The 23,578-nt window shown below is 43.7% G+C and overlaps 1 protein-coding gene across 1 annotated transcript in view; it reads left to right on the top strand.

Annotated features, from left to right (window-relative positions):
• Positions 1–23,578, top strand: part of CRTAC1 (cartilage acidic protein 1) — a 138,443-nt gene that overhangs the window by 15,269 nt on the left and 99,596 nt on the right. The window contains exon 2 of the mRNA XM_007187400.2: positions 3,023–3,222. Coding sequence (XP_007187462.2) covers positions 3,023–3,222 — 200 coding nt within the window. The remainder of the gene's footprint in view (positions 1–3,022; positions 3,223–23,578) is intronic.

Here is a 23,578-nt window from a genome sequence, read left to right on the forward strand (position 1 = left end):
ACACTAATGATGGCTGGTTCCTGTCTGGCCTTGGCCCCTGCAAGGGAACTGCTACAGAGCTCTGCTGAATAGCTGTTTTGCTCAAAATATGTTTAATATGCTCAGAAAGGAAAACCACACAGGTTGGTCTGAAGTTTATAGAAGAAGCTGGGAAGAAAAACTGCCGAAGGTCTGCTTCTAAAAAAAATCCTTTAATTCATCATAGAATTTTAGAGCTGGAAAGGACCTTTAGAGATCTACTCCCAGACCCTCATTTTGGAGAATAAAGCTGGGACCCAGCAAGGCTGTGACTTGTTCAAGGTCACCAAGCAAAACAGAGGTCAACCCACAGGTGTATTATTTCTGTTTAATCTTGCTTTAGGTTATTTATCTGGAAATGGATAACACAGAGTAGCTATTTCTTTCAGATGTCTCCTTTAATTAAAAGTTCTACTTTCAAACAAAGGTAAAAATCAAGAGGCTGGATCACAGTTCTTGCCCCTCGTGGCCTTCGTTAGAAAATTTCTACCAGATGCTTATATTACCCTAATAGGACCTGCCTCCCCGGTGGCAGTGACCCAAATTGCAAGTGCAGTAGTGCCTGGGAGGAACTTAATAGCTTCTAGAAGGCATGCCCAATACCAATTTTTCCTTCATGCCCATTGCAAATGTAAGCTGATCACAGTACTCTTTCAAGCCACTGACAGTCAGTTTGACTGTCAAGTTGAAACTCATCTGCCATCCCTACAGTAGAGTTCATACCTTGAAAAGTCCTGTGACCTTCAGATCCACGCTACATTTCAGCATGGCTATGCTGGTTGTTAAATACTCTTTAGCTTCTCATTCCCCCACCCCACCCCAGCTGCTCATTAATCCAATTATGAGTTTCCTTTATCCAACCAAACTTCTTGCCAAGTTGCAGAACTCTCGGAGTGATGTGTTTGCCTTTCGTGACTAGACAGCCCAGTAGATGTTGCTGTTGTGTTCAGACGTCTCTGTGATTGGGACTGACCTCATTCTGATAGTGCAACGCCCAGCATGTGCCCTCTAAACACGCTACAAGAACTTTCTTCCCGGGAAGGCTCGCTGAGGTTAGTTTCTGCCCTGCCGTTAGAGCCCTGCCCCTGTGTCTCTCTCCAGTCTCCCCAGCGAGGCATTAGGGAGGCTTCTGAATCATGTTTGGCTCCAGAGACAGGGCCTGGGCCCCTCATTTTGGTCTCTGGGTCCTGAACTGGAGCAAGCTCCTTTGCTAGCAGGAATGTCTGTCTCCATCTGGGGAGGCAGTCTTCAGGTCTTCTCTTCATTAAGACATCAGCCTCACTCAGCCTTGCTCTCGGCCGCCAGCCACACTGACAAGCCAGCAGGAGAAGTTCCATCAGGAAGAGGTGTGCTGCCCTCTGTAGGCAGGAAGGCACCGCTTTGCCTGCGGGACTGCCTGAGCAGACCCTGTGGGACTTGTCCCAGGGGAGCCTTTGGAACACTCTCAGAGTTCTGATTCTAGGCCTGCAGCGGCGGCAGCTCGGGGTGGTGCCATCTGTAGCATTCTCAGTGTCTCCCTGGCTCACGTCGGGAAAGGATGGAGTTCTGCCGCCTCCTTGGCCACTCTCATCTGTCTCCTGCGTGCCTGCCACCAGCTCCCGCAGCTCCAGGCTGTTTGGCAACACCCTGAGTTATGTTAGAGATATAATAATGAATTATACAATGGATTATACATAATTAATTTATAATAAAACACACACACAGGGATTTAATTTCTCCAAGTGAATGATGTGCTGCTCGCCAGATCCTGCCGGAACACGTTGCATAACTGACTGCTTCCTGGTCTGGAGGCGATGGCCAGCTGCCCTAGGGAGGGACCTTGGCAGGGGAACCTTCCAAGTCACAGATTCCCTCCAGGCTGCCTCTGGGGTAGGTCCCACAGAAGGACAATCCTTTACTGCCTCTACTATTGTTCTAGACATGGACCCTCATGGGGGTCTCACGCACCCCTGGACTCTCTGAGATCTGTTGTTTTCTTCATTCTCCCAGCCTTTCTCCCAGAGGATGGGAGATGCCCATGTGTTTATACTCTACGATTTCTTCCCTCCGTCCTTCCTTCCTTCCTTCCTTCCTTCCTTCCTTCCTTCCTCCCTCCCTCCCTCCCTCCTTCCTTCCTTCCTTCCTTCCTTCCTTCCTCCCTCCCTCCCTCCCTCCTTCCCTCCCTCCCTCCCTCCCTCCCTTCCTTCCTTCCTTCCTTCTCCCAGCCTTTCTCCCAGAGGATGGGAGATGCCCATGTGTTTATACTCTACTATTTCTTCCCTCCGTCCTTCCTTCCTTCCTTCCTTCCTTCCTTCCTCCCTCCCTCCCTCCCTCCCTCCTTCCCTCTCTCCCTCCTTCCCTACCTTCCTTCCTTCCTTCCTTCTCCCAGCCTTTCTCCCAGAGGATGGGAGATGCCCGTGTGTTTATACTCTACTATTTCTTCCTTCCCTCCCTCCCTCCCTTTCCTTCCTTCCTCCCTCCCTCCCTTCCTTCCTTCCTTCCTTCCTTCCTTCCTTCCTTCTCCCAGCCTTTCTCCCAGAGGATGGGAGATGCCCGTGTGTTTATACTCTACCATTTCTTCCTTCCCTCCCTCCCTCCCTTTCCTTCCTTCCTTCCTCCCTCCCTCCCTCCCTTCCTTCCTTTCCTTCCTTCCTTCCTTCCTAAATATGTACTGAGTGCCTCTTTCGTGCCAGACAACTGTCCTTGGCTTCGTATGCATACGTGAACAAAACAGAGATCCTTGCCCTGGTGGAGCTTATGTTCTGGCTGAGGGAGACAGACACTAAGTAACAAAACATGATGAATGAGGAAGTCATCCAGCATGTTATACAGTGATAGGTGCTGTAGAAAAAGAAAAGGCAGAGCAGGATAAGGGTGACCTGACATGATGGGGACAAGTTGCAGTTTTAAAGAGCATAGTCAGGACAGGTCTTGTGGAAAAGTGGCAGCCTAGGGGTTGCCAAGCCCTCCAGGAACAGGAAAGAAAGGTACTGCTGCACCTAACATTTGTAACTTTTGGTTTCAGATGTTCCAGATGTTTCTATTCCTGCTGCTGCTGTGGTTTCTGCCCCTGACTGAGGGGTCCCTGCGGGCTGAACCCATGTTCACGGCAGTCACCAACTCAGTCCTGCCCCCTGACTATGACAGCAACCCCACCCAGCTCAACTATGGAGTGGCAGTGACTGATGTGGACCACGACGGGGACTTTGAGATCGTTGTGGCAGGGTAAGTGCCTCCCACCCTGCGTTTGACAGATATATTAGTCAGCTTTTGCTGTAATAGGGCCAGATAACAAATAGCTCCAAAAGCCCAGGGGCTTGCAACAACACATATTCTCATGCACTTGGGTCTTCGCCGGACTCAGCTGGGTTCTGGTAGGCTGTGTCCTTGCCTTTTTGCTGTAGCAGTGAGTTGGGATGGAGGGTAGATTGGAAGAAAAGTGCTTAATCCACAGGCTTTCCAGGGAGAAGATTTGAATGCCCTGCTTCAAGGCACTCTGTTCATATTTCAGCCTCCTGAGTTATGCAGGTGTTACTTCCTTACCAGTGAGACACTAGAATCTCTATATAAGAGGTATTTAAGGGTGACGATTATGGTAGAAGGGGATGCTCAAAACTGCCTTTGCACAGCATTTTACACAAGACTAAGAAAACATTAATTGCCTGTTTCAGAGAAGGGGGGAGGTTGGCGATGAAGAAGGATAGTTAAACTTCCTCTAAACCATGCCTTGATGCCCCTGGTCCCTTCTCTCCTGAGACGCAACATTGTGTATCAAGAAAAGATTTGGAGTCCAAATAGCTTGACTTCATGCCTTAGATCTACAGCTTTCTAGTTGCATGACCTTGAGTCAGCCCCTTATGCACCGAGATTCAGATGTATCATCTGCAAAAGTGGAGATAGCAATATGCCTCCCTATCGTGAAGCTTCAATCGCTGTTGCACGTGAGTGCATTGTAAATCCTGCCAATCACCACTGATAATCCTTATTTATGGAGCACTAATATGTGTCAGGCGCTGTGCTAAGCCTTTCCACGCACTGTCTTATTTAATCCTCCTGACAACACTATGCGGTAAATATACAAGAAAAGGAAATTGGGGTTCAGAGATGGTGAGTGACTTGCCCTCTATCAAGTAAATAGTAAGTGGATGAGTCAGGATTTGAACCCCGCGGCTCCCTAACTATAGAGCTGCTAAACTACATTGTACAAAGTTTAGTTATCACTTCAAAAATCAGCCAATCAATAAATACACTACAGGGGCCTGTCAACCTCATTCTAGAAGGCTGGAGCTTTTATGGCAGCACTGAACAAAGTAAATGGCAAGTAACATTATTTGTAGCAGTTGCATGTAACAGTAGAAACCACTGACTTTGGCATTGGAAAACCTGGTTTTTGTTTTTTTTTTTTAAAACAATTGGTTTTTTGTTTTTTTTTTTTAATTTTATTTATTTATTTATGGCTGTGTTGGGTCTTCGTTTCTGTGCGAGGGCTTTCTCTAGTCGCGGCAAGTGGGGGCCACTCTTCATCGCGGTACGTGGGCCTCTCACTATCGCGGCCTCTCTTGTTGCAGAGCACAGGCTCCAGACGCGCAGGCTCAGTAACTGTGGCTCACGGGCCTAGTTGCTCCGCGGCATGTGGGATCTTCCCAGACCAGGGCTCGAACCCGTGTCCCCTGCATTGGCAGGCAGATTCTCAACCACTGCGCCACCAGGGAAGCCCCGGAAAACCTGGTTTTAATCCTGTGTCATCCAATAGTTGTGAGCCTTGTGCAAGTTACTTAACTACACAGCCCCCACTTTCCTCATCTGTAAAATGGGCATGTTGAAATCTACCCCTGCCTACCACACAGGGCGGTGGTGAGGATTAGTGCTGATGATGTATAGAAAAGATACTTTGTAAGTGCATTTCTTCTTTCATTTATTCTTTTCTTGTACACCATGAAGAGTAGAAGTTCCTAGATTCTAGATCTCCTGGAAGTCTAGATTAGTGTGCTGACAAATAGAACTTTCTATGATGATGTAGAAGTTCTATGTTGGTTCTGTCCAATATGGTGTCCACTAGCCACGTGTGGCTATTGAGCACTTGAAATGTGGCTACTGTGACCAAGGAACTGAATTTTTAATTTTATTTCATTTTAATAATTATATAGCCACATTTAAATTAGACAGCACTGTTCTGGGACTTCAGAAGGAAAACTAAAGAGCAGAGTGTGATAGAAAAGGGGGAAACAGGAATGGTTGTAATGACCCTTATTGCCAGGGGTGACCTGTGCAGGGTCGGAGCCAAGCAGCTTGTCTGTGTTCAGTTCTGTGACTGTCCAGTCACTCTCTGAGTCCAAGAGAAGACTTCCTGGCCAAATCCTGCTTCCCGGAGCCTGTGGCACTCTGCCAGGGTCTCTGGGTAAGGGGCGGTGATGCACTTCTGAGATGTTCTGGTTGGCCCTGCCTCCTACCAGATGACACCAGCCTTCCTCTGGTAGGCACTGGGAGCTGACAGAGGACAGAGGACAGTGAGGCAACTTCCCTCCTTCCTATCTTTCCCTCCTTCTGGGCCCCCACAAGTTACTACGATGAGCAGGTTCTCCTTTCATCTTGGACGATGGGTGGCAAGCTCAGATTTCCATCCCACCCATCCTTTGAGGTGCAGGGGATTGTTACTGCATCTCCTGAGCATCCAGCTTCTTGCTTTCCCAGTGCTGGGCGTTCATTTCATCTTCCTTTTCAGTGAAGGCTTTTTCTCTTTCTCTTCCAAGGAACTCAAGAAATTTGCTGTTGTGTCTTCTATGGCAGAGAAGCTAGACCATCATTCGTAGGCAGTTTAGAGTAGATGTCTAAACCTTGTCTAGCTTGCTGCTTCCTGTGGGGCCTGTAGCACTTTGGAGTTATCCTGTAGAAGCAAGAACCAGACCATCCTGGGTCTTTATTCTGAATCAGCCAGAGATCAGGGAAAGGCCCTTGTCTCTTCTCCCAGCGAAGGGCTGAGCCAGGCAGCCCCTGTCTGAGAAAGCTTGGGCTGCCAGGTGTTCTTCTAAAAGATGGCATTGCTCACCGCCAGCAAAGAGGAAGATTTACATGGAGGACAGGAGGGCGAAATTGGGCAGCCTCCCAGCTCCAGGTCAGGCCTTCTTTGTGGCTGTTATTGAAGCACTGTGAATTCTCAGAGCATCAGAAAGACACGTGCTAATTTAAGTACCAAAATACATTCCAAAGGCAAATATAACTCTTTATTATCTTCAGCTTAGGATGATTTGTCACTGTCTTCTTCTTTGGGCTGGATAACCAGATGTTGACTATACAGACATATTTAAATCAGGACCTTGGCAGGTCATTCGGTCCACCCCTTGCCTTCCAATAAGGTCACACCTATAGTTTTTGGAGGCTCCCTTTATTTAGAGCTTTCCAAGGGAATGTGTGCAATCTTTTCATAATCCAGCTCAATTACTTATGTCAGGAATCTATGTGACTAACCTGAATCCCTCATATTCGAGCTTAGTAAGCCATTTCTTTTAACTTTTGTTTTGCTATTACCTTTGAAGATATAAACCAAGTGGTCACTACCCTTTCAAATAATGACAGCTAGGATCACTGCCCTGCCTTTCATGCCCTGTGGACTCCTTGGCAACATTTCTGACTTTGACTTTCATTCAGTTTTATCCACCCTACACCCATATTTAACTGTTTCCTTCTCTGTTTGAAGGTAGACTCTGTTTAGGAATCACATAGCAGGAATTAAAATTTTTAAAGATTGAATGTGAATGGCTTTACCTGGGGCACCTGCAGTCCAGCTCCTGACAGGCCCACCCTCTATTATCTTACAGACCTTTCCATTAGCTGGCACCTGAAGGCATTTGCATTTCTAACCCCTGGGATATTGGGCAGCTCTTCAGTTTATAAAATGCCCGCACTTGAACTTGTCTTGGATTTGTTGACCTTGTAGTGTGTCTGACTCCAGCCCTGTTGCTTTGAGTATTTACTCTTTGAATAGGTTTGTTTTGTTTTGCCTTTTTGGTATCCTCCTTCTGGGTATTGACGGCATTGATTTTGAGCATGTTGTGGGTGAGCTTGTGTTGTTTCAGAGTCTTAAGTTAATTGTGATGGAAGGCGTGTGCACACTTCTGACTCTGGGAGGAGCAGAAAATGACCGCCCTTTGCTCCGCGGGGGTGGGGGAGGGAGAGGGCCGGCTCTGATCCTCCGCCACAGCTGGGCGAGTGCCTTCGCACGTGGAGGGCTTTTCTGTTAACCGGCAGGTGCATGATTGCGGGTCTGCGTACAGTCTCCTCTCTGCGGGGTGAGGGGAGGATTTGATCACCCCCGGAGACGTCGACGCACTCACAGACCATTGAAGATCTTCGAGACGGGTTCCCTGGGTAAATAAAAAGCCTGGTGGCTTCTCCTTTTCTCAGTGGAACTAAACACCCAATCTACAGTCTCACGAAGTCTGGAAAGGAATCCCTGTTGGTGTCAATCTTGAACAATTCCTTTAGAGGAGCTTTTGTTTCCTGGGATATCCCCAGAGGTCTGAAATAACCCCTCTACCCTGTCAGTTTCCAAGAAGTTTTGCCCAAATGGAAAGATTGTAGTGGTTCTAAAGTTTAAATCACGATTTAGATCAGTTTTTCTACACAAAGAGCATTCACTTGATAAAACCTTAACGCATTCTTCACACTTGGAAGGGTTTCGTTTAAAGGGATGCTACATATTGTAAACCAGCGTTTCATTTTTTCTTAATTTTGCAGCTATGTCAGAAAACTTTTTAAATTTACTAAAATTAATTGAATTATTTTAAAGGCAAACTGTATTCAGTTACCAGATTAATCATAATCATATAGGAGATATTTTTGCCATTATAAGTAGTAAGAACAATGGTAAAGAATGAGATATTTATCTATGATTAAACCAAAGCAGCATTTATGCATTTTATTACCAGCATATATAGATATATGCAGTATATATAGATGTATATAGTGTGTATAGATAGCTATAGTAGATAGATGTAGTATCCATATACATATATTTAGGTCTATGTAGTAAACATAAATATATATAGTGCATATACATACACACACACACTTTCAACAAAATAGGAAAAATACTTTTGAACTTTCAGTCTTAACTGTTTTGTGAAATATCAATATGACGTTCTAATAGATTTGATCATCAGTTTTGACAACTTAAAAAGTGAGATTGGGCTTCCCTGGTGGCGCAGTGGTTGAGAATCTGCCTGCTAATGCAGGGGACACGGGTTCGAGCCCTGGTCTGGGAAGATCCCACATGCCGCGGAGCGGCTGGGCCCGTGAGCCACAACTGCTGAGCCTGCGCGTCTGGAGCCTGTGCCCCGCAACGGGAGGGGCCGCGATAGTGAAAGGCCCGCGCACCGCGATGAAGAGCGGTCCCCGCACCGCGATGAAGAGTGGCCCCCACTTGCCGTAACCAGAGAAAGCCCTCGCACGAACCGAAGACCCAACACAGCCAAAAATAAATAATAAAATAAAATAAATCAAGTAGCTATAAAAAAATTTAAAAAAAAAAAAAGAACAAGACAGCCACCAGAAGATTACAATCTTATAATAATAATACTTTAAAAAAAAAAAAAAAAAAGTGAGATTATTTCAGTTTCTCTTTTTTAATTTAAAATACCTTTTACATTCTGATAACACAAATGTTTTATTGCCAAAAAATCCACACAATATAGATGAAAGTAAAAATCCATCTTTGCCAACCTCCCATCCCTACTCCAAGCTCATCCCAGTGCCCTTCCAGAATAACAATTGTTTCCAGTTTAGTGCTTATACTTCTGAAAATTTCTATGTTACATATATATATCTTAAAAATATATAATTTCAAGAGGAATCAAACGGATACACATTGTTCCAGAGCTTGCTTTTTTCAGTGTAACATATTCATGGTTCGAACATATGGATCTAACCTAATTTTTTTAAGTGACTCAGTGTGGATGTGCCCACGTTTGTTCTGCGACTCCTCAGGTGACATTCAAGCTGTCTCTAATCTGTGACCATTGCAGACAATGCTGTGCTGCACATCCTTACACACATATGCGGATGTTTCTCTGGGGTGATACCAAAAAGTGGAAATGCTGGGAATGATATGTACATTTTATACCTTAATAGATATCGCCAGTGTTACCAATCTCAATCTTTTATGTATCTATGTATTCATAGCCTAGAAATAAAGGGTAATTTGGGGGATTATTGATATCAACAGCTATTCAAACACCTACTGTGTGTACTGCCACATAGGCTCCAGGGTCTGAACTTTATCAATTTAGATGTAATAAAGAAGGGGGGGAAAACGTCCTATTCTACATCTGTAAAAGAAGCTGCTGCTGTTAAAAACTGGATTGAGGAACTTCAATACTCTGATTCAAACTGCTAAAAAGACTTCCTCTAAAGCTTCCTCTGCAAAAATATATTCCTTAAATGGGTCACCCTTAACCCTAAGATTCATTGTCCTCGGTATCATGGAAGAATGATCGCAGGGTGCCAGCTCCTCTGCTATGGTTAAGCATGGACTGCGCCTGATTTTGAGTACTGAGAAGACAGGAGCTGGAGCAGGAGCCAGGGCTTTTAAACCCATTCTTAAAACTTTTATCAAAGGGTTACTCAGTAGTGCATGACAGGTTTTTGAGAGATATCTCAGTGCTACATCTGAACCTCCTTCTCCCCAGCCCTGGGCAGCCAGAAGCAATGGGCAAAAATTCCACTCCCCACCTCAAGTCACAGATTGTCCTGACAGCTCAAAGGACTGAGGCCCCTACGTAGCTACCCTGGTCACACACCACACACACACACACACACACACACACACACACACACACACACACACACACACCAGAGCAAGGTGTCAGGAGGTGTGGTAGGCAGAATAATGGCCTTCTAAAGATGCTCATGTCCTACACGCCAGAATCATGAATATGTGACCTTGCACGGCGAAAGGGACTCCACAGAGGTGATTAAGTTAAGGACCTCAGGATAGGGACATTATCCTGGATTATCTGAGTGGGCCCAATGTAGTCACAGCCCTTCAACATAGAAAAAGGGAGGCAGAAGAGGAGGTCCTAGTGATCTGATGTGAGAGTGGCCATGGAGGGAGTGGCCCCAAGTCAGGGAATGTGAATGGCCTCTAGGAGCTGGAAAAGGTAAGGAAATAGATTTATCCCTAGAGCTTCTTGAAGGGAATGCAGCTCTGCCAACACCTTGATTTCAGCACAGACCAACGTTGGACTTGTAACATACAGAAGTGTCAGATAATCAATTTTTTATTGTTTTATGCCACTAAGTTTGTGGTGATTTGTTACAGCAGCAATAGGAAACTAATACATTAGGTAAAGTTCAGGTGCTTGGTGACATTTCTCAGAGAGGTGATGGCCGTTACCTCCGAAGATTTTAATAGTATTATTTTACTAATTTCACAGCAATAAAAGAAATATACCACCCACAAACATATTATTTAGAAGAATAAAAGAATATATTTAAAAGAAATATATCACCAACAGAAGTATTATTTTTATTCAGTGACATTCCCCTAAGAACAGGTTCAGTTTTGGAAAGAAGCCCTTAAATCACACTTCATTCCTAGGCGGCCATCCACATTAATTCACCCTGCAGCTCGCTGTGTGACACCTGGTACCATGAGTGGTTGGAGGTGTGGAGAGGGATTCAGAACTTTTAAAGATCTCACTGTCCTTGGTGAGGCAAACACACTCACTTGGGTGAGGTCATAAGTGACGTGTGCCCCCAGGGAGATGCAAACATTCCGAGAGGTCATAGCAGGTGGAGAGCACTTCTAGATGAGAATCACAAAGGCCTTGGAGGGGCATTTGGATGGTCTCAAGAAGGATAGGTTAGGTCTATTTAACAAGGAGGCAAAGGCCTCTCCATGTCAAAGAGAACTTTACGCTTATTTGGATTTTGTTGTTTGTTTGTTTTTAAATTAATTTTTTTTAAAGCATTTTAACAAAAGACTGATTTTCACAGAGTATTGAAGAGTATTTAAAAAAAGCTGCTCCAAAATAGTAATATAATTAAGACACTAAAATTGCCTTTGCTGAAAACGGCAAAGCTACTTTTAGTCTGAATTTTTCATCCATGCAGAAAGTGGATGTATGCCCTGTCTCCAGTCACTTTGCTTTAAACTCTCTTCTCCTGTTTTTTTAAGTGGTGGGCTGGATGGAAGGGCTTCCTTGTCCACTGGGTCCCACACCAGGCTCCCCAAGGTTCAGGCCCACAGCAGGCAGGAGCCCAGACCAACCCTCCACCCCACCCTCACAGCCCTCAGGCCTTCTTCCTCTCCCCCCTCCCTCCCCCCTCCCCTTCCTCCTCCCAAGCTCACCTCACACTTTTCTCTGGAACAGGTGCCATTTCCACCCCTGGAATCACTTCTGCTCTGGGGGTCCAATCTGACCCCTGCCTCCCTCTCTTGTGTTTTTCCTCACACACCCCTTCTCCCCAGTGCTACTGACCTGGCGAGTCACTTTCTTTCAAGAATGCGATGGTTTTGACTTAATTTTCCCTCTGAGGAATCAGTTACTTTTGAGGCGCAGGTATCTAAGAAAACATTCAAGGATGTGAAGAAGCTAAAAGCAAACATTCCCCACTTCAAATTTTTACATGCTCTCCCCTCGTTTACCTTCACCTGTTTGCAGATTAAAGTTGTGAAGGGGTGGAGGGCAGAAGCAATGTCTTGTATTTTACTTACATCATCTCACTTTAAACCATCACAGCAGTCCATATGATGTGTAGTATTTAATTGAGTCTAAGTCACACATTTTTTCACACTTTTTTATTGAGGTATAGTTGATTTACAATGTTATATTAGTTTTGGGTGTACAACACAGTGATTTAAAATTTTTATAGATTATACTCCATTTATAGGTATTATATATTGGCTACATTTCCTGTGCTGTACAACATATCCTTGTAGCTTGTTTATTTTATATATAGTAGTTTGTACCTCTTAATCCCCTACCCCTAGTGATTTTAACATCTCTAAAATTGGGATGTGACCTACAATTGGCAGCTTGCATTTAATTGGCAGGGTTTTTTTCTCTAGAGATACATAAAAAAATGGTGTCTGATCCCTGATGATATTTTAGATTTGATGAAAGCACTGTAGATAGGGTTATCCCCATTTTGCAGATGACAAAACCAAGGCCCAGAGATCTGCTGAGAGTCATAGAGATGGTGAGAGGCGGAACTGTTATTCTATATGTGCCCATTGAATTAGGTTTGTTAATTGTGTTGTTCAAATCGTAATGGTAGTCCATTTCTTTCTGTGGTTCTGTGTTGTTGTGTATATGTTGAGGCTACTTTATTAGATGCAGTTTTAGAATTCTTTTTTTTAAATTGAGAAATAATTGACAAATAACATTATATTAGTTTCAGGTGTACAACATAATGATTTGATATTTGTATATATTGCAGTGTCTTAAGAATTCTTATATTTTCCTGGTGAATGAAAGCCATTATCATTATGAAGTGACCCCAGCCATCGCTAATTATGCTTTTGGCCTGATGTTACTATAGCCACTCCATCTTTCCTTTTGTTAATATTTGCCAAGAATATCTTTCTTCCATACTTTTGTTTGAACTCTCCAAAGCCCTTATGTTTTATGTATGTTTCTTGTATGCAGCGTAAGTGTGGCTTATGTTTTTTTCAACTGTTTAACCATGTCCGTCCTGCTGTCCTGTTACTAATGAGATTAGTCCATTCCACTTAATGGGAACATTGATATGTTTAAACTTGTTTCTATTATCTTATTTTTTTAACTTCCAAGCTTTCAATGCTTCTTTTCTTTTTCTTTCTTGCTTTTTAAAAATTGATTGATTTAGGGGCTTCTTTTATTTTTTTATTTTTTATTTTTTTCGTTGTGAGGTAGAGATTCTTGTTTCTGAAATCTCATTTTTTGCCTCTACTGATTTGAGATTTATACCCTCTACTTCTGTACTTTTAGTGGTTCCCTTTGAAATTTTATGGTACATTTTTAACCTAACAAACTCTAAAATTATCAACCCCTTTCTATAACAATACAGGAATTTTTGTACACTTTAACTCTGAACACCGTTTCCTGGTATACATATAGTACTTTAGTCTTGCCCTTTGCAAACCCTATAAGTTATAATTATTGTTATTGTTTTTATCTAAAGGCAGTGTTTTTATTTCTATCCATGTTTACCATCTTATTTGCTCACTTTTCTTCTTGCATCTCAGAAAGACCTTCCTATCATTTTTCTTCTTCCCAGCATACCTCTTTTAGCTGTTCTTACTGAATGCCAGTTTCTGGTAAAATCTCTCCGTTTTTGTTTAATCTAAAAATATATTTATTGTATCTCCATTCTTGAAAGATAATTTTTCTGCATTCAAAAATTTTAGGCTGACAGTTTTTATTCCTCTGTCACTTGTTGCTAAGATGCCAATCATTAGTAATGTCATTCCTTTGTAGGTGGTCTGTCTCTTGTCTCTCTTTTTCGTCTTTTTCGTCTTTTGGATTTTGCAGTTTCACTACTATATGTATTGATATGGGTCTTTTTTTTAACCCAGCATGTGCTTCCTGAGTCTGAGGATTCCTGTCTCTCATCAGCTCTTAATGGTTCTCAGCCATCATCTTTTTAAAACTCTGTCCCTTCTCTCTACTCACTCCTTTTAGGACTTCACTCAGACATGTCAAGTTTTCTCATGCTAGCCTCCAAATCTCTTAACCTTTTTCATTTTATTCATCTCCTGTCTCTCTGTGATGCTGCATTCTGGGTCACTTTCTGGTATATCTTCCAGTTCACTAATTCTTCCTTCAGTTGCATCCAAACTGTTGAGTTTTAATTTCAAAAACTGTTTCTCATTTCTAGGAGTTTCGTATCCTTTTTCAAATCTCCCTAGTCATTTCTGATAGTGTCCTGTTGCTTACTCATTTATTTCATTCTTTGTTCTGTTAAACATTTCTTACATAGATATATTCTGTATTTGACAATTCTGATATCTACAGTCCTTGGGGGTTTAATGTGTTCTTAGTTTTTTGTTTTTTTCTTATGCTTATTTGGAGTGGCTTCCCTTCTTAGTATATTTGCTTGATCTTAAAATGTGGGAGTTCTGTGGCCCTAAAATGGAAATGCTTTTTACCAGAGAGGATTTGTAGTTATCTCTCCCGAGGGCCTGGGGGTCCTACTGACCTGGGAACACTATAGGTCTCTCCAAGGGTTAATTTAGGATTTAATGTAGGATTCTAGGGTTCAGGATCTCCACCATGCTGCCAGTTCAACCTATTTGTTTACCACTCATTGCTGCCAGATCTCGTTTTGGCTCACTTTTCTGTGGGATGGGGTAATTTGTGGAGATTTCCCTTAAGTTTGTACCCAGTAATACATTAAAGATATGTTTTATCTGGGACCTACTTGTTTTGTAGTGATAAAGTCCTTCAGCAATCTATCGTATGGATGGAAACATAAGTCTGGGGTTGTCAATAGGTTTAGGATCTCCAAGGCTTATTTTTCTATTACCAAGAAGTCTTGGGAGGGTATGTGCAGTTGAAAGAAGTAGTATTTAAGAGATTCTCTTCCTTATCTCTTCAGAGATGCTTTAATTTACTTTTTGCAAAATAGAAACATCTCTATAGCATGGAACACTTGGGTGTGAAATGGAGAAGTATAGGGATGTGTGTTTATGGGGAGAGAAGCTTGTGCAATAAGCCACATGCACTCAAGTAGCCAGGCCAGACCCTTGGACTGTGCCTCAAAGGAGGAACATGGGAAAGTCAAGATTAAAGTCCATTTCCAGTGTAGATGATACCATATAAGGTCACTGGTGTTTCGTTATGTCAACCATGGAAATGTGTGACTGTGCACATCAAAAAGGACCCCTTCCCCCTCAGCAGCCATCTTTCCCTGTTGTTTATAGGATTACAGCCATATGAAGTCATGGGCAACTACCCAGTATCCTTTGACATGCCCTAGTGTTGTGGTCACTCTGTATGCTGGCCACGAGGGGGCAGTGGTAAGATGAGCAGGCTAATGAGGCGTCTACCTGGTTGGGAGCTACTCTGGAGAGCAGCATTGCACTGGTGGGGTCATCAGAATAGGGTAGCAGAATCTCCTCTTTGGACCTCCACACTGTCTTCATTCCTTCTTTTGGGAAGAACATTCCTTCTCCTTTGGAGAACTGTTCTAATCACAGGATCCTTTGGTGCTGCCAAAGTATCCTTTTGGCCACTAGGGATTAGTCTGGGGTTCTCTGTGACCTAAGACTGTCCAATCAGCTTCTTGATCTGAGATTTTTCATCCTGAATCTAAGGAAAGCTCTACCTTTGCTCTTGGATCATGAGTTGTAAGACTATATTACAGTACTACCACGGACATATCCCCATCCCCCATCCCATGGAGGAATCTGAGAGAATAAAGGTTACACCCAGAAAGAAGAAGAGAGAATTCTAGGGGCATCAAGGCCATGGTTCCTGTACCTTTGAGGTCCCTAGACCTATGGGTCTCCTGCACCTCTCCTTCAGTTCTGGGAGCACCTTGCATACCTTCAATAAATCCTCCTCTCCCCATTTTTTTCTAGACCTAGTTTTCTCAACTAATGCCAAAACGAATGATATGTAAATTTGGACAAGGCGGCCCCTTTGCATGCTAGAGCAAGCACCCTATCTGCTGCTGTGTTGCAGACAAGACCATAACCGTCCTAGCCCCAAAGGAGATCCTGTGGCTACCTAGTCAGAGGAAAGATTCTTAAGGATATATAAGAGTGGTTGACGATCTGTGATTAATGTTAACCGTGGTTGATGATCTGTGATTAGTGTTAACCTATGTTTCTGAAGGAGTTTTTACTAGCTGGATCAGATTGAAAAGGAAACTCAAACCAAAGAAACACCATAATGGTATTCAATTAAACAGTAAACATTCTGTATATATACTTTGATCAAGAATTCTTCTTAAAATTTGCCCTCTCGCTTTAGATTGCGGACTCCTAAAGGCAGGAACTTTCTCTTTTTCATCTGTGCACCTACAGTGCCTAACACGTAGAGTTCAATAAATGAATGAAGTGAGATAGGCAGGGGTCTCAAGGATGGATAGAGGGTCTTAGGTAAGGGGGTTAATGACAATTATAAGCATTAGCTGTACTCAGAAGCAATTGATTCAAGGACTTTAGTCTTGAGAGCAGCGTCAGTCAATTCAATAAACAAATCCTACCTGCCTACCTGCCACGTGCATAGCTGTGTGCTCTGTGCTTTGGCAGATACAAGAATACAGACCCTTCCTTCAAGCCATCTTAGTCGTAATGGAGATAAGGCACATGTGGAAATAACAGGGCAGTGTGTCATATGAGCTCTAGAGGAGAAACTCAGTCCATGTTCAGCACACTTATCAGGCTCATCTCAGTTTTCCAGTTTCTTAAAACACTGAATTTGATCTGAGGTTGCAGTCATAAGGCTTTTTCCCCGTCTGGAATCTCTCTATGATGTCACAGGTTAGATCTTCTCTTATTACAGCCAAGGTCCCTGTGTTCATTTCCCTTTCATTAAACCACAATAATTGTTTGTTGACTGAGTAGTCCCAAGGAACTGACAACATTATTGAACCTCCAGTCCTGGTTCTTCCTGGTTCCTGTCTAACACCTCAGGGAGGCAGTAAAATGCACCACTAACTACAAGTGCCAGCAGCCTTGTTTTGTTTTTTTGTGTTTTTTTTTTAACATAAACTTTTCCATCAGTAATCTGTTGCCAATATTCTTCCCTCCAAGCCAAAGCAAATTATGGAAGAAGAAGGAGGGAGAAGTAAGCTAGCCATTTCCCCCAATTCCCTCCAGATAAGATGGGCCATAATTCTAGTTCCTTTAGTATCTTTTGAAGTTGTTTCCCTATTCTGGGAAGCTGTGGATGCACCAGGCTATAGCCAAGGCTGCATTCCTCCATCCCCCATCACTCATTGTTCCATCTGGCTGGTCTGGGAAGGCCTTGGTTAAGCCATTTCAGCCCCTGATTCCTGGACAGCACCAGAGCCTTGGAACAGACCCAGAGGCTGAATGCTGTCCTTCCCCCACTGCATCCCCACCCACACACAAACCATTTTGCCGCCACAAATTAGGAAAACTTTGAAACATATGGCAAGTCCCATTATAAGAGTTTCCTTTCCATACAATTCATGAATGTCAAAAGGCAAGAGCTAGTGAAATAACATATCTCAGAGTATCTAAAATCCAAGTCAATCTTTGGAACATATCTAACATTTCATGGGGAAATAGATCTTTAATTTAAAACTAGGAAGTAAAAAGAGGACAACTTCATTCTTGGTTCAAAAAGCTAGAGAGCTAAAGAAATTTTCAAGGGACACTGGTAACTTTCTGATGACTTTCAGACAATAATACTTAGGAGGCTGTGGTGAAGACAAATGAGATAAGACATATAAAGTGCTTATAACAACATCTGGCACATTCTAAATGCTCAATTTTTAGTGTGTTGAGAGTGATTATATTTATTTAATGCCTAATATAACAGAACCAACCCTCATCTTAGAAACCTAAGTGTTTCTCTCTATCCCTTTTTCCATCAATGGAAAAAGATAGCACTGTGGAACATTTTCTGTTTTTAAATTAGAACTATATATCTTCTGTTGTTAATTTTTAACACAGTCATTTAAACATTTTTATACTGTGCTGTCTGAAGACATGCTGTCCTAAAATAAGTTGTCTTGTATTTTACTTTGTTTCCTATAAATCAATGTCCCACCTAGAAAATAGTTTGTTTACCCCTATTATATTACTCAGCTTTTATTCATTCATTCTACAATTTTTTTATTAAGTTACCATGTGCCAGGCACCTTGCTGAGCCCTGGGGATTAGTAGTGAACTAGAGCAACTCCTGCCTTCACAAAGCTCAAAGAGAATCAATATGCCTGATGAATTAAAGAAATTTGTACTTTGGGAAAGAATTTCAACTTCCTTTAACCAAATCTTGTATCAGAATTCATAATTTGTAACCAGAGACGTTTCTCACTTCCACTGTCCATTTTTGCTAAAATATGCTAATAAGAAATAGAATGATAAAACAAATGGTGTTAGAAAAGAGAAGGCATGACTTGGGCAGTCCATGAATTACTCAGCTCCTGAATAATCAAGAGGTGATATATAAAATGTAAGTATCATAGTTCATGCCTTCTTAAATAATTAAACCTATTAAAGAAGGGACCAAAAGACCACATTTCAGAAGAAATTAGTAGCCTGAAGGCAGAGGGTTAGCAAAAAGGAGCTCTATAGTAGCATGTATAAGTCTTTTCTATATTGTAATAAACCAAGCAGGTAGCAGTAAGAGGGATGGTTATATGGATTCTCCCATATATTTTAAAGTAGTGGGTGCCAACGTAGAGGTTGCAGAATTATTACAAGGCGTCTGAGAATCTACCTGTGCATGGGCATTTTATCAATAGACACTAAAGCACAGCGACTGTTATACAGAGATTTTTTTAACATTAAAAAGGTATCTTCATACTTGAAAAGAGTTGAAAGCCATGGTCTTAAAATATGTGCTCATGTACTGTCAAAGGAATGGGGTTAAAAGGAGCCAGAGAAGGGTCACTGAAAGGAGAAGAAAGAGTGAAGACATCAGACAAGAGATGGAGAGAGGATGAGAGACTGGAGCAGTAGGAGGAGAAAAAGAAGCGAAAGAGGAAATGTGCACGAGATATGGAAGGGAAATATGGAGTCATGCAAACCTGCATTAAAAGTCCAGCTCTTAACAAACTTGTGGTTGCTGGCAGGGGGGGCGGGGGGGGAGGAGAGGTTGAGGAGGGATGGAGTGGGAGTTTGGGGTTAGCAAATGCAAACTATTATATATAGAATGGATAAACAAGGTCCTACTGTATAGCATAGGGAACTATATTCAATGTCCTGTGATAAACCATAATGGAAAAGAATGTTTTAAAAAAGAATGTATATATATGTATAAGTGAATCACTTTGCTGTACAGCAGAAATTAACACAACATCCAGCTCTCTCTCTTTCAAGCTGTGGGACCTTGGAAGAAGTTACCTAGCCTCTCAGAGATTTGGTTTCCTCATCTTTAAAGTAGAGACGGGAATAACTAATAGCTTACTTCATAGCACTTGTGGTTACAGTTAAACAAAATAATGGACACAAAATGCTTGGTCTTATGTCTGACACATGGAAAGTACTCAAAGATTAGCTACCACCACCACCAGCATCATCATTTCTTTTTTTTTTTTAAGTTTATTTATTTACTTATTTATTTATTTTTGGCTGCTTTGGGTCTTCGTAGTTGCGCGTGGGCTTTCTCTAGTTTCGGTGAGCGGGGGCTACTCTTTGTTGTGGTGCACAGGCTTCTCATTGCAGTGGCTTCTCTTGTTGCGGAGCACGGGCTCTAGGTGTGTGGGCCTCATTAGTCGTGGCATGTGGGCTCAGTAGTTGTGGCTCGCAGGCTCCAGAGCGCAGGTTCAGTAGTTGTGGCACAGGGGCTTAGTTGCTCCGCGGCATGTGGGATCTTCCTGGACGAGGGCTCGAACCCGTGTCCCCTGCATTGGCAGGCGGATTCTTAACCACTGCGCCACCAGGGAAGTCCCGAGCATCATCATTTCTTACTGTCCCACCTTTCATCTGTCCGTGAGATCTTTCAGAGTCTTACCTGTCAGCAAACACCTGACTGTACCTTCTGGTCAATTCTTACCTGTAATGAACTGGATTAGTCAGAACTCTTTTGATTGCAATAAAAAGTAACCCTTGCTAACTTATCCTCCCCCTCACCAAAACAAAAGAGAATGTAGTGGAGGCATATGGGGGTAACTCACATAACTCAAAGAAAATCTGACCAACTGAGCCTCAAGAAAGCAGGCACAGGGGCAGCGGGGGGACGTCAGGATTGACAGGAGCCAGAGTCCAAAGACGGCTGGGATCACTCTCCCTGACTTTCTGACTCTCATTCCTGCCTCTGCATCCTGGCCTGTCAGCCTAATTACTTCAGAGCACCTTTCTCCCTGAGTCTGGAACCAAAACAGCCAGCAGCTCCTGGCTATATGTCTTCCCAGCCTGGCCACCAGAGAGAAAGTTCCAATTACAAGAAAGGGATTCTGAGTAGCCATGTGCCCATCCCTGTGGCTCAAGGAAACCATCTGGTTAGGAAAGGGGAAAGGGTTGATCCCCCAAATATAAGGGGTTCTGTTCCCAGATCTAAGAGGGCAGAGTGCTGAGCAGACAGGCAACCATGATGCAGTCACTTACTGAGCAAACGTTCATTAAACACCTACTATGTGCCCACACCTGTATTCAACACCACAGACACAGAGGTGGCCAGGACATCCATGGCCCTGCTCTCATGGAGGTAACATGCTAATGGCGGAGATAACAATAAACAAAGAAACAGGAAATCTGAATTTCTGTAGAGAAAGAAGATGCACACATATGCACAAATGTGCATACACGTGCGCACTCGCACACGCGTGTGCACACACATGCCTCTTGGGAAAATCCCACACAGCCAAGTGCTGACACACCTTCATGATCGCCCCCAGAGGCCTTGGGCACAGACCCATTCCCCTTTCCAGGCTGCCCTAGAATCCCTCAGTTAAATCATCCACTTCAGCACCCATTTATCTTCCCTTCTAACCCTCAATTTTAGTCCTTTTGAAACCTATTGAGATCCAGCGATGCAAAAAAGACACCAGCTAGATTTCCAAGAAGAATTTGCATGTTCAGAATTATGAACTAAAGGTAGGGAGGTCTGGAGAAATGTTCCACATGAACTCCAGTCAGGGAAAAAAAACAAAAGAGAAGAGAATAAAATCAGTGTCTTCTCAGAGTGTGTCATCCGTGAGAACCATGGCTTAGGAAGGAATTAAGCAGGGCCTGTCACAGGGGACCAAGGGGCTGCAGCATTCCAACCTCACTCTCACGCATGTTAGATGCGTGTATTTGTATTGGATGTGTTGGATGTATATTCGTGTGGATGTGTTCCAAATATTTTTTTCTAATTTGAATATTTTTAAAATTATGTGAATGATTTTGACAACCCTGTCTTAGCGTTCCTTCATTTTTAAAATATATTAAGAGTCTCAAAAACTGGAAGTGGCCCAGTCCTCTTAAATTTTGGGAGGGTCTGGTATTAGCGTTTAATGAGCACCTACCGTGTACCAAACTCTCTGCTTTGCCCCTCACATGCATTCTCATTTAAGGAGGTGCTATTGTTTCCTATTTGTAAAGGAGGAAAGTGAGACCCAGAGGGTCTTGCTAAAGGTCATGCAGTTGTTAAGGAGTGGAGCTGGGAGAAGACTGTGTCCCATTTGGCTCCAGGGCCCAGACTCTTTCCTTCCCGCCACGGGTTCCTGAGCTGGGCGGGTCTGGGAGGAAGTTGTTTTCACTTTGTAGCAAAATTAACTAAATAAGGATGATGTAATTTTTTCATAAAGCCAAAAATATTTCATCTAAAGGACTGATTTTTTAATTCTAAGATCCTGTCCTTTCTGCTTTTTTTGGTATTAAAAATAGTTTTATGCCTATCACATCATAGATGGTAGTTGTTGTTTTTTTCATTGCCCTTAGTTGGCAAAATAAAACATTGGCAATCCCGTGTGAGTGCTGCAAAGTCTGTGTTTTGAAATTTTACTGTGCCATGAAATCTCCAAGTGTGGAAAGGACTGCTCTATATAATGTTGGCATCTCAGAAAAGCAGAGCTGCCCTTCATCGAGGGCCTGCCATGTGCGGGCACCGGGCTGGATCGTTTTCATCCATTATCTCCGATCAAAACACTAAAGGGAGGCTTTGCCCTGGTTTTACAGATTAGGAAACTGAGGCTTAGAGAGGTGAGGGTCCTTGCCGAAGCTCTCGGGCTCCAGCCCCACACGTTCACTCTCCCAGGGAAGGATGCAGGCTGCTTGTGAGCCCAGCGTCTCCCCGCCCCCTGTGTATTTCACCCCCAAGCAGCCCCCTCCCACTCCCGGGGAGACACTAGTGTTCCCGGCTGAGGTTACAGCCTCCTCTGCACTTCATACTGCCTCTCACAGAGCCCACCCCTTCCCGCACACACTGAAGCTTTGATAGATCTCACAGCCTCCATAAACAGCATGTTAGAGTGCTGAGGCCAGCTTTGGCGACCCTGTCCTGGTTCTCTGGTTGGAAGAACTTCCTGGAGAAACTCAACAGTGAGGTGGTGAGCTGGGTGTGTCTGTCGCTCATCGGCCAGGGCCACTGAGGTCGAACGAGTTCCCCGGAGCCCTTGGCAGTTCGCAAGGAGGTCTGTTCTTTCAGTGCAGGCCAGGTCGGGGCGGTGGGGGGCAGCGGCTGCCCAGAGGGCCTCGGGCCTTCCTTGCACGTTCACAGTGGTCTGGGTGCGTGCACACAGCCTTCCCTCTGTGAGCAGGGCGTGGAGCGTGGTTTCCCCTGTACAGGCTGGGGCTGGTAGTCTTGGGAGCATGCACATGCGGTCTACACCAGAGGACGTTGGCATTTTGCAGAGGCAAATGCACCTTTGGGTTGGGTCTCACTCGTGCCCCAGCTGATCCACGGTCCCAGCCTCATGGTGTGTCCTCACGTGACTGCCAGCTGCGATGGTGGCAGCTATTCATGCAGACAGGAAGAGGGCCTGGGAGAGGAGAAAACTGAGCTTGTTCCCTGGACTCTTGAGTCTCTGAGGGAAAGAGACAGGGTCTGGCTCTGCCTGGAGAAGATGGACCAGACTGTAGACCTATGTACTTTTTAGGCGATAACAGATAAAGGGAAAAACTTCCATCAGCTTTTGGAACTGGAGATGGCCAACGAGGCCAATGTAATTTACAAAGTGAGAAATATGTTGACGAATAGAGCAAAGCTGGATATTTTACATAACATTATGCAGGAGTAGTAATAATAATAGCAGGACTGAGCTGTGGTTCATTTTTGTCATTTTTGGGTGCTTGGTCTTTAGTCCCTCTTCCTAAAAACACCCTCCCTTCCTTCCTTGTGAGAAATTGCTTCTCCCCTTTTGAAGAGTCTTCCATCAGATGCCAAGGGGTGGAGCCAAGAGGTGGGCACGAGCCCTAAGCACATCTAATTGGAATCTCCCCTGACACTGTCATTTTGCGGCAGAGCAATGTAAGGATGGAAGAAACCTTTGGAATTTAGCCATTTTTGCTGTAGCATCTGAGCTAGGCTGTCAGAGGGTTCTGGCTCCTTCTGGAGCTGTCTGTCTGTTCTGAGCCTGGTCCTTTAGCCTTCCCTTTGAACCAACAAGCTCCCCAATAGCCTGCCAATCAGTTCCTTTTCACAGAAGTGAGACAGAGTCAGTTTCTGTTATTTATAACCAAAGAACCCCACCAAGCCTCCCCTGCCCAAATTAGTGCCATCCTCTTCTTGGTGGCCCACTGGAAGGTCGCACACCTGGTTCAGTGGTGCTGCCATTGCCCAGTCAGTGCTGGGCCTCCTCCTTTGAAATGGCTTTAGGGGGCTGTTTCCATGCCACACAAGAACACGTGACCTTAAAACTGTGCCTCAGTTTGGACCCAAAACAACATTACCAGCTCAATCGGCTGGTTATTCACCAAACTTGGCTACAAATGCCAAAAAAGCTTTTTGACTGTTTCCAAAAATAAAATCCAGCCTCA

Source organism: Balaenoptera acutorostrata, chromosome 16, assembly GCF_949987535.1.
Source record: "Balaenoptera acutorostrata chromosome 16, mBalAcu1.1, whole genome shotgun sequence".
Lineage (NCBI taxonomy): Eukaryota > Metazoa > Chordata > Mammalia > Artiodactyla > Balaenopteridae > Balaenoptera > Balaenoptera acutorostrata.